We start from the raw sequence: 15,891 nt of genomic DNA on the forward strand, positions 1-15,891 counted from the left end.
CCTAAACAGAAGGGAGGATGACAATCTGCTCAAGTTGATACTGGAAGATCCCTGTCCATTTCAGCCATCACTTTGCTCAAATGCTACAGCGCTTACTTTGCATGTGAGAGGTAGGAGGAATTGCTGCCCGCATTCTCCACTCCCTTTGGGGGGTGGCACGGTGGCTGTGATTAGCACTGCTGCCTCACAGGGCCAGGGACCCAGGTTCGAGTCCACCCTCGGGCGACTGTCTGTGTGGGTTTCCTCCAGGTGCTCAATTTTCCCCTCCGTCCAAAGATGTTCAGGCTAGGTAGATTAGCCATGTAGTGTTCAGGGATGTGTAGATTAGGTGGGTTATAGAGCATCCCCCTAAGAGTCGGTGTGGACTTGTTGGGCCGAAAGGCCTGTTTCCACACTGTAGGGATTCTATAATATAACATGGCGAGAGCAAAAGTGACAATTTCACCCCAGTTCCACATTTTACTTTTGGTACTAAAAGAAACAACTCCCAAATGACAACAGGCTTAAGGTTCTATCCCTCAGACTCCAGAAAGTGCTAGTTCAGATGGCTGAAGGGGTATCTACAGTTCATCAGAGCCAAAGAGGGGAGGAAAGGGCAGGATATCTACATAGATCATACAGAGGCTGCCCCTTTAATTTAATTTAAAAATTATAAATTCATACCACTGGGTTCTTAATTTCTCCCACAAGTGGGAAATTGTCCACTTGGTCTTTCATCTGCTTCTCCACTACTGAACAAGTATGGTTAATAGTATCTCAAGTTTTTAATATGTATTAAAAAAAGAGCTTGTTCATGAAAAATCAGTCTAGGAAAGTTGAAATAACGTGGGCTTGATACAGACAATTAAGACAATCATGAATTCACCAGATTTTAATCTTATGAAGGAGGCAAACAAAGACATTTTTAGGGTCAGAATAAGTAGAGCTCTCATACTTGATTTTTACATTTATATTTCTCTCTAGTTAGATATTCATCAATCTCCTTTTCAAAATATATTGATTGTTACAGGGGAGAAATATAATTGAGAACCAATTAACCTAGTTGCAACCTCATGGCAGTGGCTATTTGTCCACTTGGGTGCTCAAAGTTGTATGGTGGGTAATAAAGACTAAGCTATCATGCCCCTTTGACCAAATACTCAAGACATTTCAGCTAGGAAGTGCTCAACTTTCACCCCTTTCCCCATTAGAATCTTACCATGAAACTAGTATTTAAGTAGACAGTCATTTATGCTTGGCTGCAGCTCAAAAGGCATTTACAGCCCACTGATACATCTCTGTTTGACCAGAGTACAAGTCTATCAAATTTCTCTTCATATTCAAAAACCACAACATGCAGTGAAATCACTGGAAGTAGGGATTGCTCATCTGTATAATCCAAGGCGACTGACAGCATCCAAACGAATGCCCTTCGAGATTAGCTAACTCAGCAGATTGCGGTACAAGGGCTTCTTTAATATTATCTACTGTAGCAGAGGATTAATCAAGTTTTAAACCTGAAATAGTTCAAGTAAAAGCCTTTGGTTTCATGCCACAATACAAAACTATGTGCTTAACTATGCCAAAGGTAGGTTAGAAGCACATTAATGTCTGGACTCCACAAACAGTTAATTTGTTCCAATGTTTTTCTTTCTAAGGCCAGTCCACGTTTGCATTAAATTCTCCACTCTACAATTTTAAACAGTTTATTTTAGCATTAACTGATTTGCTAAAATAGAAGAGGCATCAAATATCCTCAAAGTTTGTTAGTGAAAGGTTTAATACTCTCAAGTCTCAGTGTGAGTGACAAACCTGTTTCCAGACCCAGGTCACCATAGACATTAAGCAGCATGAGAGTTTATTTGCATGAGCAACAATTTTTTACCGTTTCAAAAAATTCCAAAAAAATCAAAATCTATAAGAAAGAGACTCAAAAATATAGCAGGCTACTCTGAACATTGGGAGGTATATAGATACAAGAGCAGTGCATGGGGTGGTGGGGAGGGAATTCTAATTAAGATTTAATTTCCAACATTCTGTGATCTGCCTCTTTATGGCTTGGCACCAAATTTAGTTGATAGTTTTCCCACAAAGTTCATCACCTTGGGGTTATTCTGGTATTTTGAGATGTTAGCTGGGTTCTGGGCCACATCTTGGAATGCAGCCATTATCTCAGGATCCTGCAGAGAAAAACAGTTAAATAATGCTTTAATAGACAAGGAATGCAGGAAAATGCACAAAGTTTAAGGCAAGCTTCATTAATTTTCTTTTGACTGCCAGTTTCTGAGGCTAAATGAGGATCACAGCATGCTCCCCATCTGTGTACTCAGTTAGCAGATCTCATGAAAAGTGATGGAGCAATCCCAGGTTAGTAATCATGCCAACTTCAACTCCAGATCACAAAATAGGATTACCAGAAGTGCAGCCATCGATAACTCTGACAATAGTTCAGTTCTCATTCATACACCCTTTCTGGAATGGCTGAGGTCACCATGAAGGTTCTACCTTGTTGATCTTGGCCAAGGCCTACCCTCTGGTTAAACCAACACCAGTCATCTCTTTATCATGAGACCTGTCCTATGGTCCTCTGGAACTTTGGCAACTTTACTGTCACCCCCTCCCAATTCACAATACAATTCTATCCAAAGCCATATTAAACATAACTGGGGAGTGATATAGTTTCTTAGCTTTATGTGAAGGTGCATTCTAGTATGAATCACTGCCTTCAAAACAGGAAAGATAAGGGGGAAGTGAAAACATCTCTCTTCCCAAACAAGTGCTGCGTTTGGCCTGTAACCACTCAACAGGAATTGGTCAAAGCAGGTGAAAGGACTACAAACTGCTATTGTCTAACATGAAGAGAAGGAGAAGGAGAGAGGGAAACAAAGGCAGGAAGAAAGCAAGTACTTCACAAATGCACTACAGGAAACACGATGCTGAATACATATCTCACTTCTCTTTGTGATATTAACCAAAGGCATCAGTTTCTCAAGCTGGACATTCACATCTTATGTTTACAAAGAAGCTCACTGTTTATGTGTTTCAACAAGTCAACAATCTGACCTTCTCGGATATGTACAGTGACATGGCGTCATTTGGATCAGATAGCACAGGGGCTTAAATGTCAGGATTCCAATCCCAATCCCTCTACTATCCACCACAGTAGTGGTGACTCTGGCTACAAGTGTTTTTCCAGTGAGAAACTACCACACAGGACTGTGCGCTGAGACTGAAAACTCAATTTTCAGTTACCTGCATAGCTGCAAGCACCTCTGGGTCACCAAGTAGATCATTCAGACCAGGCATTCCTGCCATCCCAGGCATTCCTCCTGGAAAACCACCAGCACCTCCTGAAGATCAGAAGATTACAAAATAATTAACAATGATGCTGAATTCAAGGACAAGGTGACTAAAAAGTAGCACAGAAACAATGATCTCTTCCCATGATTGATGGAACTGACCTCCAATTGAACAGTTATATATAGAAGGCTGTTATTTGTACAAATGCCAGCTAGAGTGAATACGTGCCAAGAAAAAGCTGACCTCACTGGCAAGTGACAGAAAGCAGCAGTCAGCTTCAAAGACAGGAAGAAACAGAGTGTCTCCAGAAACACTTTCAGGCTTTAACAATTGTTTTATAAAAATAAAAAGGCTATTGCACTTCAATCTTACACTCAAAACGATAACTTGCTGTCTCACCACAGATGCTGCCTGACCTGCTGCGATTTACAGCATTGCTGTCTGTATAAAAACTTAATCTAGAATGTCAGAAATATCTCTAAACAACAAGCGTATTGGGTTTCTAAATTATCCTGGGCTCAAATTCTACACTCAGTGTCATGGAGCAAGGAAATATACCCTTTGGTCCAATACATCCTGCTGACCAAGTTTCCCAAACTAAAATAGTCCCACATGCCTCTGTTTGGCCCATATCACACTAAAGCTTTCCTATTCATGTACCTATCAAAATGTCTTTTGTTGTAACTGTATTTGTATCTACTACTTCTTCTGGCAGTTCATTCCACACACAAACCACCCTCTGTGTGAAAAACTTGCCCCTCAGTTCCCTTTTAAATCTTTCTCCTTTCACCTTAAAAATACACACTCTAGTTTTGAAATTCCCCATCCTAGGGAAAAGACCTTTGCTATTCACTTTATCTATGCCCCTCATGATTTTATAAACCTCCATAAAGTCACCCCACAACTTCCTATGCTCCAGTGAAAGTCACAGCCTATCCAGCCTCTCTTTATAACATAAACCCTCCAGTACTCCAAAAGTGGCCTCACCTATGTCTGTACAACCTCAACATGATGTCCCAATTCATACTCAATGGTCTGAGCAATGAAGGCAAGTGTGCTAAACACCTTAACCAACCGGTCTACCTGTGATGCAACTTTCAAAGAACTATTTACCTGAACCCCTAAGTCTCTGTTTGACAACACTACCCAATGCCCCACCACTAACTGTAAGTCCTGCTCTTGTTCATTTTACGAAATGCACTCATACCACAGAAGGTGCAGATGTGGGAAATAACCAGTTTATGGTAGTTTCCCAATCTTCAGTGGGATAGCAATGGCCACTCACTTTTGGTCTAGCAAGGTTGGGCACTGAATCTGACTGACTCCTGCTGGAGAGGGCATGTGTGACGACGTTTGGGCAAGAATAGGAGCAGAGTTGGTTGTGACGCCCTCGGTTATTGAATAGCACACTGACATTTATTGTCTGGGACAGCATGAAAAACAGCCACTTCTGGAGAATAATCGGAATGTTGCTTGCCTCCTTGAAACCATAGCCTAGCAAGAATCGATGTAATGGATTACTTTGATGCAAAAAGAGTGAAGTGTTCACATTACTAGCAGTATTGAAGAACCCAGAGCTTGGCTTGAGGAGGCTGCCAGTTTGCGATCAACTGGGAATAGCAAGGCAAATAAAAGGGCCGCTTGGAACACGTACTAGTGCATTTCTTCAAGGGCAACAGCATGAACACTTTCATGGCGGGTCACGAACTCAAACTGGTGCTAACTCCATTAAAAAAAACTAAACTAGAAAGGAGGCTAAATGGGAAGAAAGCATAACAATTACCATGCAGCAACCACTGGCTATAGGGAGCATCTCATCACCTAAGAAACATTGAGAAACATATCAGAAATGCAAAATATTTCATTGCAAATCTTGGCACCTCCATTTCGATGAATGATTTTGTTTTACTCAAAACCGTTCAGGTCAGATCTAATTTAGTAAAGCTGTTGGAAGGATTTGCCCTGTGTAGCACAGTGTCCCTGGTCAGGTGTTGCATTCCTCGCAGCTGCCTTAAAACAGCAGTCACCACTAAGTTGAGATGTTCATCCTTTGTTGGCCAACTGGGGAGTACAAAGGAATACAGAAAAACAAACCTGGGAAACCACTGAATCCAGCTGCCCCTGGACGGCGAGCCTCTTCCTCCTGAAATAAGAGAAGAGATGTTTCTGGACCACAAATAGGCTACAAATCAAGAAATTAAACATTTATTTGAATACAGAGGCTGTTGCGACTGCTAAACATGGATATACCTGATCATTGATATCCCCTTTGGAGTCCAGTCTCTATGTAGAACCTCTGGTCTCAATTATTTTATTGGGTACAAGTGTTTGCAGCCAGTTTTCAGACTGTAAAATGTCAGCCACAAATCAGAGTCTCCTTAAAATCACAAAGAGAATCTCCAGGGTCTGATCAACATTACCAGTACAGCACATCCCATGAACAAAACACAACAAACTTCAGTTCCTAATTGCCAGGCACTCAGTTCCTGCAGATTACTGAGTTATCATTGAAGGTTTGTTTATAAATTCCAGTCTACCATAGGTACTTCCTCAGGTTATCCAATATTAGTCACTCTTTAAAGACTGGAATCTCTGATTTTATTTTCACTGATCTACATCTAATATTGCAGTAACATAATCAATAACAGCATCTGCTTATAACCTGAACCGAATACTTAGCATCTTTCACATATTTACCTCAGTTTCTCAAAAAAAGGAAGATCAAACTAACAATAGAGGTGGCAAAGTTTATCTCAAATCATAAACTGCTTTACTTCATGAGATGAAGAATACAGATCATTAGGTATGATCACAGTTATCAACCAGTTGCATGTATTGATATAAAAATACACTATTCCACCTTGGTGAGAGTCACCTTTCTCAAGAAAGAAAACCCACCCACCTTCTATCCTACATTCCTGGGCAAAACCTCTAACTTTTGCTGCACTGCTTGCTCATCTTGCAGTTTTGAAATTACACCGCCATTTCTTTTTAGTCAAAAATTGGGGCTACATCACTTCCTACAAGAGAATCCAACATCCTAACTCAGTAATGACTCCTGCTCTGCTCACGATTAAGATTGCCTCTGCAGCAAAAGGGTGAAGTCAGTAGAATGTCTAAATGATGGTTCATTGTCAATAGCATGCTGGGTCAAACTGACTGTCCAAAATGTAACACATCTGCCAGCCCAGATGTCCTATTGTAACAAGCATTGACAGCATATTTTATAATCTTAATTTTGCATGGAAAGAATAGATTATCAAAATAAACCCAGAAGCAAGATTCAGGAAAAACAGACAAAGGCACGACAACAGAAGCCACCAGTTGATTTGAACTTCAGCCCACTAGCTCAATCTCATCACCAAAAGCTCAAAACGGGTCAGTTCATTTTGAAGATTCATTTCGGTGTTTAAACCGACCTACTTCGTTGCTTTGGGCTTTTTATTTCACACCATTTTGAAGTTTCCGTAATTTAAATGCTGATATCTGCTCCCTGTTGCCAATCCTCTTGAGATACTATCAAATACAAATTTACTAACCAGACTGTAATTGAATTTAGCGACCAATTAGGACTTTAGCATCAAAGCAACAATAAAATTGAAGACTGGAATAATTGAGCCTGCCCAGCAAGTAATACAGTGGCAAATGAGTCACTATAAACAGGTCTTCCAGACAGGCACAAGTGTGGCAGAATTTTACTGATCAGGTGTCTCTCGAGTTGTGTTAGTATTTGGCTTCAAGCCACACGTACAATCCCACTCAGGATGCGAGCACGAAATCTAGGCTGACAATTCATTGTAGTACTTTGAGAAGAAGACACCGTATTGCTTGCTAATATATACATAAAAGATTCCATTGCTACATTTGAAGAGCCAGGATTTTATTTTAGTGCCATAGCCAGTATTCAATTCTCATCCACAACAAATAAACAAGTCAATTGTGTCATGTGCCATGGATCCTATTGTGTATAAATTGGCTACACTTGAAAAGAAAAATTTATTCACTGTTAAGTTCTTTGGGATATACTTTACACAATGAGAAGCTTTACACAATCTTGACCTCTTTGGTGAAGACTTGTCTGAAAAGAATATCACTGTGCTATAAAGCAACAAGAAATTTCCAGGTTTCACTTGTGACTAATGACAAGTCAGTGAGTTCAGACAGATGTTGATTTCTGAACTCTGGGGTTGAGTTTGAAATGCCTCAACTCTTTTTTGGCAGTCTTCATTTCAAACCCTTCTCAAAAAATTGCTTACTTTGGTAAACAATTTAGTTACCTCTGCTGATAATTTTGTGAAGAGCTATATGTCCACTATTCCGTCTTCGAATTTGGGACTTTTAGCATTATTAAAAATCCTGGGTAAGTTGGGTTTTGCTCTTTCTGGTTGAATAATTTTCTGTAATTGCAAATGCTTGGTAATAAGAGTGTTTATGGTGGTGCAATCTGAAGTTTCAAAGTAGCTCTTTCTTTTGAGTTACAAATTGATTTTTTAAAGTTTGGAATTGTGAAACAACAAAAATAACTGTTGTAAATCTTCTTTTCTCACGTAGTGCTTTATTTAAATCGGAGTGTCAAGGAAATTTTCTACAGTTAGATCTAGCTTGTAAGGATGCACCAACATAGTCAAAGGTTCTACTCAAGTGTAATGCAATTCACACATTCTCCATTTAAACTATGAAAATGATCTAACAGTAAATATAGATTGATCTTTCAAATCTGTAGCAACCAGACAGCAGTTTCAATTACAAAACAAGAAGCTCAGGTGTAAGTCAGAAGCAGCATACTGGTACCATCACACTAAAATTATTGACAATCCTGATTGTACATGTACTGAGATTCAGATGGCTTTGCAAACTTAACTGGGTTTTTTGGGACTTGTATAGTTGTAAGCCAGGATAGGAGAATCAGGACAGCAGATACATGGGAACACCACCATCTGCAAATTGTCCAAGGACGTATACCATCCTGACTTGGAAACATTCCTTCCTGGGTCAAAATCTTGGAGCTCTCTCCCGAAATATTTTGCAGGTCAGTCCACAAAGGGACTTCAGCAGTTCAAGAAGCAGCTTACCATTACCTTCTCAAGGGTACCTACGAATGAGGTAATAAATGCTAGCTCAGCCAGTAATGCTTACATCCCATGACTGAACAAAAAAAAAGATTAACCATGATTGTTGCAACTCTCAAGTAAAATAAGAAAAACATAAAGAAGAAGATAGTTATAGTGTTTCAGGTTTTGCCTTAACAGGTAAGATGAAAGTATGTAGGAAGAGGATGCTATGGACCAGTTGGGCCAAGGGAACTATTTCTGCACTTGACTCTATATAAAAGTTAGAGATACTATGCACAGGTTTTATTCATTGATTCTTGTCAAGAAGTGCATGCACAGGCATTGAAGTCAGTTGTACAGACCCTCACAAGTTAAAAGACTATTAACGTTCTCTGACCAGAATCTCTCTGAAATTAATATTTGCCTGTGGAGTTGAAAGCAGCCAGAGGATCCATGTACTCTTAAGCAGAAATATGTACCATCAGGAGAAAAAAAAAGGGAGAATTTGGAGTAAAGAAAATGTGAATGTGATTTTCAGCATCATACCACTTACCTTACGTGCTTTTTCATGTTCCTCCTTTGCTTTTTTTGCACGCTCTATTCGCTCTCGCATAGCCTTCTCTTCACGCTTCCTTTCGTATTTTCTTCTGTGTTCTATAATCTTTTGAGCCTATGGAGATTTAGTCAAAATATAATATAATAGATTCTTTAATAAATAGACCTGTTCATCACCCTACAACCCACTCCAAGCTAAACTCCACTAGGGCAGTCAGATCCTCTGCATATCTATTACAAGCTATGGCTTTTTTGGAAACTTATGTCCATGCCCACCATGATCCTGTCATGAATGAAAATTAACTACATTTAATGGTTAATAGCTATGCATTACGAAGCAGTACGCAAGAGTTAATTAGAAATCCTTAATTAAATCTATGTTCACACAAATATTAAAGAAGACACTTCCCCTGATGAACTTTCTAAGAGCTAGGAACAGGAGTAGGCATTTCAGCCCCTCGAACATGCTCTGCCATTTAATACAATACTGGCTGATCTCATCTCAGTCTCAAACTCACTTTCCTACCCGCTCCCCATAACCGTGTAACCCATTACTGATTAAAATTTTGCCAAACTCCTCCTTGAATTTATTCAGTCTCTTGGCACCCACAGCACACTGGGATGAATCCTCTGAGAGAAGTCATTTCTCATGTGTTTACATTCTGCCACCTGTCAGCCCAAAACTATGACCTCTCATTCTAGATTACCCCACAAGGGGAAACAACCACTGTACATTTACTTTGTCAATCTCTTTTAGCATCTTGTATACCTCAATTACGTTGCTTCTCATCCTTCTAAAATCTAGCATGTACAGGTCTAAACTGCTCAACCGCTCCTCCTAAAACAAGCCTTTCATCTCAAATTAATCTAGTGAACCTTCTCTAATCTGCTTCTAATGCAATTACATTGCTCAAGGAAGGGGACCAAAACTGTACACAGTATTCCTGATGTGGTTTCACCAATGCCTTGTGCAACTGCCACAACACTTCCCTACTTTCATACTCCAGGTCATTTGACAATAAGTGCAAACATTAAATTATCCCTAAATAAAAACCAAAAGAACTGTGGATGCTGGAAAAGCTCAGCAGGTCTGGCAGCCTCTGTGGAGACAGAAACAGGTCCAGTGATCCTTCCTCCAAACTTCCCGAAATGTTAACTCTGATTTCTCTCCACAGAGGCTGCCAGACCTGCTGAGCTTTTCCAGCCCCCATTCAAACTAATTCAGAGGTTTGCTACAGTATCAGGTTACAACCTCTTCAATTTGCGGTTACACCCCACTTGAAAGTGCACTCATGCATAACGCACTATGTAAACAACCCCATTTAAACAAGACCGACATTCCATTCAAAGGTGCAGTCAGGTGTGACGGCTAACAAAACTGCACAGGATGGAACCTTTTTGCACCCCAACACCAAAAACTGTTATTTGATATTTAAATCCAACTGAGTAGCTGCTATTACCAAATCATTTACCTTCTCCCTCCAGCTAGAGTAACTCCAAGTATCAATCAAAGGTGATAACTGGATTGCCCTGCAGACTTTTCTTGTATATTATGTAGCCAGGTATTTGTCCCAAGTTTTTATTCAACATGTATATAAAACTTTACCCCACTAATAAAACTAAAAAACGCTATGCAGTGTATGTAAGCAACCTTTAACTTACTAATAAAACTAACGGCACTATATCCAGACCCATGCGACCCCGAATGAATGAATGTTAGTAAATAGAACCCACAGATGGACACAACCATAAAACTAACTAAACAAGCGATAGTAAATAAAAACCACAGATAATCAACGCAGACTTTTATTTATAAAACACAAGATGCCTTTTTCTAACTTTAAAATTCTAACCTTGAAAATAACAAGACTAACACCTTTTGAACTACGCAAGGGCACTCTAATCTCATTAAAATAACCATTAACACTCAACAATAACTGGTAACATCTCCAATTTCCTGCAAAACAGTTTTTGTACAATGTCTACTGCTTAACACTCAAGTGTTAGACTGTTAATGTATGCTTGAATTCTGTATAAAATGGCTGCTTTTGAGCAATGATTTTGGGGATTCTATTTCGCCTTACACCTGGTCGTCTGGATCTTTGAACGCGATCTCACAATGAGTATACCCAGATCCCTCTGGACCAAAGCAATTTGAGGTTTCTCACCATTTAAATAATTAGTTGCCTTTATATTTTCAGCCAAAACGGATAGCCTCACACTTAATAAAAACCAAAAGATCATTCTGAGGAAGGTACACTGGACCCGAAACGTTAACTGTTTTCTCCTCCACAGATGTTGCCAGACCTGCTGAGCTTTTCCAGCAACTTTGTTTTTGTTAGCCTCCACTTATCCATGTTAAACTCCATCAGCAAAATTTTATCCAATTCACTTAAATTTATTTACTTATTCATTAGTAAATTTCTTATTTCTTGATTGCAACTTACTTCCCCACCAATTTTCATGTCCTCTGCAAATCTCACTATCATACCTTCCAGCCCTGCATCCAAACTATCAATAAAAGTTTAAGTAATTATATATAATTTATACACCATAAAGGCAGAGAACAGCAGGAAGGGAGATATAAATAAGCAAAGGTGATCAAAGTATGTAACTGTTTGGCATATGTCAACTGATGCTACTTTTTTTTGTTATCCAGAAGAAATAAGTCTTGGGGCAAGTTTGATTTGGAGTTACGTCATACATCAGCCATGAACTCTCAATGGCAGAAAAGGTTTAACAACTAAATGGCAAACTCCCATCCCTTTATTCTTCCCAACAAAGGCAAGCAGAATGAGATGTTTGTAGAATGACCACTTTTTCTTTTAGCTAATGTTGTTGGGCTAGAAGAAACAGGAAGAGAGAGAGTTAGGCCACTTTGCTCATGATTCAAACTACATTTTTAAAATTGCACCATGCTGTAACCATTCAACTCGCTCTCCGATAGCAGCTGTACTCTTGGTCCATCAGCATTTGTAATTACAAATTTCATTCTCCACCTGCTAGTTTCAGATACTGCACCGAACATTTCTTTCTCCCAACTTCTTTTACAAGTAACTGCAGCATACAGTGCCAGAAAGAGTTCACATAAGCTCAAAGTAACAGTTTTACATTCTTACTTCTTGCAAGATTAAGTCTTTAAAGCTGTACTTCCACAAGTCAGAACACAGCTATGGCTTCCACTCCTAATTATAATCCAGAAACTTAGCTGTGTCTCTGCATAGCACCCTTGCCCATCTTCCCTCTCTGATGCGCAAATTATTTTAAAGAACAACATGGGAGTATTCCCTGGTGTTCTAACAAATATATATCAGTTCCCAATTGATCCCTCAACAAACATCAAAAAGAGATTATCATAAGTAAATTGCTGTTTGTGGGAGTTTGCCAAGTGCAAATTGCCTGCTGTATATTTTACATTGGTTAGAGCGGATTACCATAAAAGTCCAAGTGATTCATAGATGCCATTTAGGCAGAAAACAACTTGACCTTACCCATTCTGGCCCTTATACAACTCCAGTCCCATACCAAAAGTAGTTTACTTTTAATTGAGCCCCTGAAGCAAATGTAACATTATCAAGATGTCTAGGAATGGCCATTATATCTTGGTCTTGTTACATTTCAACAGTACAGACTAAAAGTAGCTGGAGCTTTTGAAAAAGTCAGTGACAGTACTTCAATGACTATAAAAACTATCCCCAACATCTGAGAGATTCCATATCAAATTTTGTTTAATGCCTTAGGATATTATTGCTACATTAAAGGCCCTATATAACTGCAGATTATTGTTGAATAGGTTTGTTTTTAAGCAGGGCACATTTGAAGTATTCCATCTTTTCCCAGCTGTCTGTGCATGTTTAAAGTAACTAGCTGATAGACTACTTTGGGTACAGTCAGATTCTAAACTTAAACAGCTCCAATTATTTCTTTGTAAACCCAATCTTGGAATGCAATAAACCCAATATTTATTAGCCTTACGTAAATGTCTCGATTTGATATTCCAGTTAAGTGTCAACCATTTTGACGCAGGAGCAAACTCTAAGGGCCAGAATGGTTCAGAACATAATGGGAGGTGGGGACTAAGTGCTAATGTTACTGGACTAGTAACACAGAGTCCCAGGCTAATGTTCTGGGGATATAGGTTTGAATCTCATCAGATGAAGTCTGAATTCAACAAAAAAAATCTGAAATAATAATTTAGCCTCATGGCTCCCATGGTAACTACTGCTGGTTGTCACATAAACTCATCTGACTTACTAATGAACTTTAGGGAAGGAAAGTGACCATCTGTAACCAGTCTGGCCTACATGTTACCTCAGACCTACAGCAATGTGGTTTACTCTTAACTGCCCTCTAGGCAGTTAGGGATTGGCAATAAATGCTGGCCTAGCCATCAATACCCACTTCTCATGAAAAGAACAAAATATAATTTTGGCCACTAAAAATCCCCCACTGCACATTTTCAGCATGAATTGCTTTTATTTCATATTACAATAATATGCAAAATAACAACTTTCACTTACACCAAGTATTCTATGGTGCTTCACAGGAGCACTAGAAAAGTTTGATACTGAGCCACTAAAGAGGAATTACGGAACTCGGTAAGGAAAACTTTGGTCAATTGGGCAGGCTTTAAGGATTGTCTGAACAGGAAGGAGAGAAGTTGGTGGAGGAGTTTAGGGAGGGAATTCAGAGGTTGTGGCCTCAGCAGCTGATAGCATTGTTACCAATGATGTTGATTAATAATAGAGATATTCAAGGAGCCAGATGTGAAAGAGGGCAAAGATCACTAAGTTATAGAACTGGAGATATTTATATTGGTAGGGAATGAAGTAGCCAAGGAGGGATTTGAAACTGGAATAAGATTTTTGAAAGCACTTCCATACAATGATTTTTTTTACACAAAAGCTAATGTGAAGACTGCACAAATTCTCAACTTTTCTCCTACCTAAGTTGGGCCAGAGAAACCACTTCCACCAGCAAATCCTTGCTTGGCCACATGCCCAACATAAATACAATATGCTCACAAAACTGAATGCATTACAAAGTAACTCAGATACAAAACACTTTTGGAGTTCTAAAGAACTTAAAGGTGCTTTAGAAATACAAGTCTTCTTGACCATTAATTATAAGTTTACTTTGCCATTTATTCTCCAACCCACAAAATTTTAAGCAAAAATGTGACCAGAATGTGGTCACTTACCCGAGGTTGCACCTCCTTAAGCGTGGAGCTGGTATCATCATCGTAATCCAATTTACAGGCTGTGGCCAGATCCCGTGCTGCCTCCTCCCAGTGTCCAAGCAATCTATTTGATGGAGTAATTATAAAACAGCAAGGTTTACAACTGGAAGCTTCAAATCCACAGCCTGAGTCAGTTTTTCAACAACTATCAATAGTTACTAGAATGGACATGGTCACAGGCTGCCAACAGGACAAACATTATTAATGAGAAGCAAAGTGTACCTGCGCATTCATACCCTCATTTCATCATGAAACCTTACATTATTACTTAAAATCTGCTAGTGTCACAGAATGAAAAAACAAGTGAACAAGTTCTCAGCTTCCTTTGTTAAATGCATATAGGGACAGGTGAAATAACTCATAACTAACAAACAAATTCCATGACTTTGAATGTTTCTCATCCTCAGCAGTCCCTCATGATCAAGAAAGACTAGCTGCCACTCTGGTTCTGCTAAGTCCAAAGAGAGTTTAACCAACCAATGACTGAACTATACAAGCCAAGAGGGTTCCAGATCAGAGTCCTAGTGCACGATAAGCTTAGCTGATCTCAGCCAGGGTTAAGTGACTTCAGCCTCCCTCGGTTAAAAGGGGGAGAAACAACCAGCTCCTAAGAACTAGCCAATGATTCTTAGTTGATGTGACCACCTGCAAATGCAGAGTAAGGACAGGATTGAGCATGTTCAAATATAATAGCCCACTGACATTCAACCAAGACTTATGCACGTGATGCCCATGTGGCTGCATCCTAGTAAAGAGTTTGCCAAAAAGAATGCAAAGTAGAGCTAGGGAAATAAATGCAGCTACAGTTATATACTTCATTCTCAGAATAAAAGCAACTCAACAATTGAAACCTGACAGGAAAAGCTGCCATTAAAAAAAATCAAAGATCAATTTGGTCATACCAGGAAAATCAATAATCACTTCAGCATCAGTAAAAAGTCAGTTCTCTCAGACAGATGATCAGCCTGTTGTCTGGGATTTGACTGACTACCTTGGTTAAGTGGAGTTAACACCCCCCTCACCAACCCCACTCAAGGTTCAAATAGAAAGTCATGATACAGAGTTGAATGATACAGACACCAGCTGCATTCAACATGACTGGGTGACCTTCAGGAATATAACGTTCTCCACAGTTCTGGAGATCTTGGCTCTTAGTCTCTCCTAAGCACAATAATTGGTTCAACAAAAACACTAAAGCCACTAAGAAACGACTGAAGAAGAAACATCATCTCTGCAGGGTTTACCTCGATGGCAAACCATCACTATCCAAGCACAATCATTATCAAAACATTTAAAAAGGACTGAGACAAAAGATGTCTAATTTATTCATATTAGTAACATATGAACAAGAGTAGGCAGTAGCTCCTGGAGCCTGCACTGTCAATCAGTGAGATCATGGCTGATCTGTGGCCTAATTCCATATACTTGGTATTTGGCTCATATCTCTTCATTTCATTGCTTAACAAAAACATGTCTATCTCAGCCTTAAGATTAACTGATCTAGCATCAACTGCCGTTTGTGGAACAGCATTCCAAACCTTCACTACTGTGTGTGTAGAAATGTTTCCTAACATCAATCCAGAATAGTCTTCCCTAATTCTCAGACTATATCCCCTAGTTCTAGAATCCCCAATCAGTGGAAATGATCTGTCTTTATCTACCATTTCTTTTCCTATTAATATCTTGAAGACTTCGATCAGATCACCCCTTAACTTTCTATAAACTAGAGAAAACAGGCTTAATCTGTATAATGACTCCTCAAGTTAA

The 15,891-nt window shown here is 39.3% G+C and overlaps 1 protein-coding gene across 1 annotated transcript in view; it reads right to left on the minus strand.

Annotated features, from left to right (window-relative positions):
* Window positions 1–856: 856 nt before the first annotated feature.
* st13 (ST13 Hsp70 interacting protein) overlaps window positions 857–15,891 on the minus strand; it is a 39,648-nt gene continuing 24,613 nt past the window's right edge. Inside the window, exons 8-12 of the mRNA XM_048617716.1 lie at window positions 14,086–14,188; window positions 8,884–9,000; window positions 5,374–5,422; window positions 3,232–3,329; window positions 857–2,159 (exon numbers count right to left, since the gene is read on the minus strand). Of these exons, the coding sequence (XP_048473673.1) occupies window positions 2,031–2,159; window positions 3,232–3,329; window positions 5,374–5,422; window positions 8,884–9,000; window positions 14,086–14,188 (496 nt within the window). The 3' untranslated portion in view covers window positions 857–2,030. The remainder of the gene's footprint in view (window positions 2,160–3,231; window positions 3,330–5,373; window positions 5,423–8,883; window positions 9,001–14,085; window positions 14,189–15,891) is intronic.

This window comes from Rhincodon typus, chromosome 37 (genome assembly GCF_021869965.1).
Source record: "Rhincodon typus isolate 14 chromosome 37, sRhiTyp1.1, whole genome shotgun sequence".
In the NCBI taxonomy this organism is placed as follows: Eukaryota; Metazoa; Chordata; class Chondrichthyes; order Orectolobiformes; family Rhincodontidae; genus Rhincodon; species Rhincodon typus.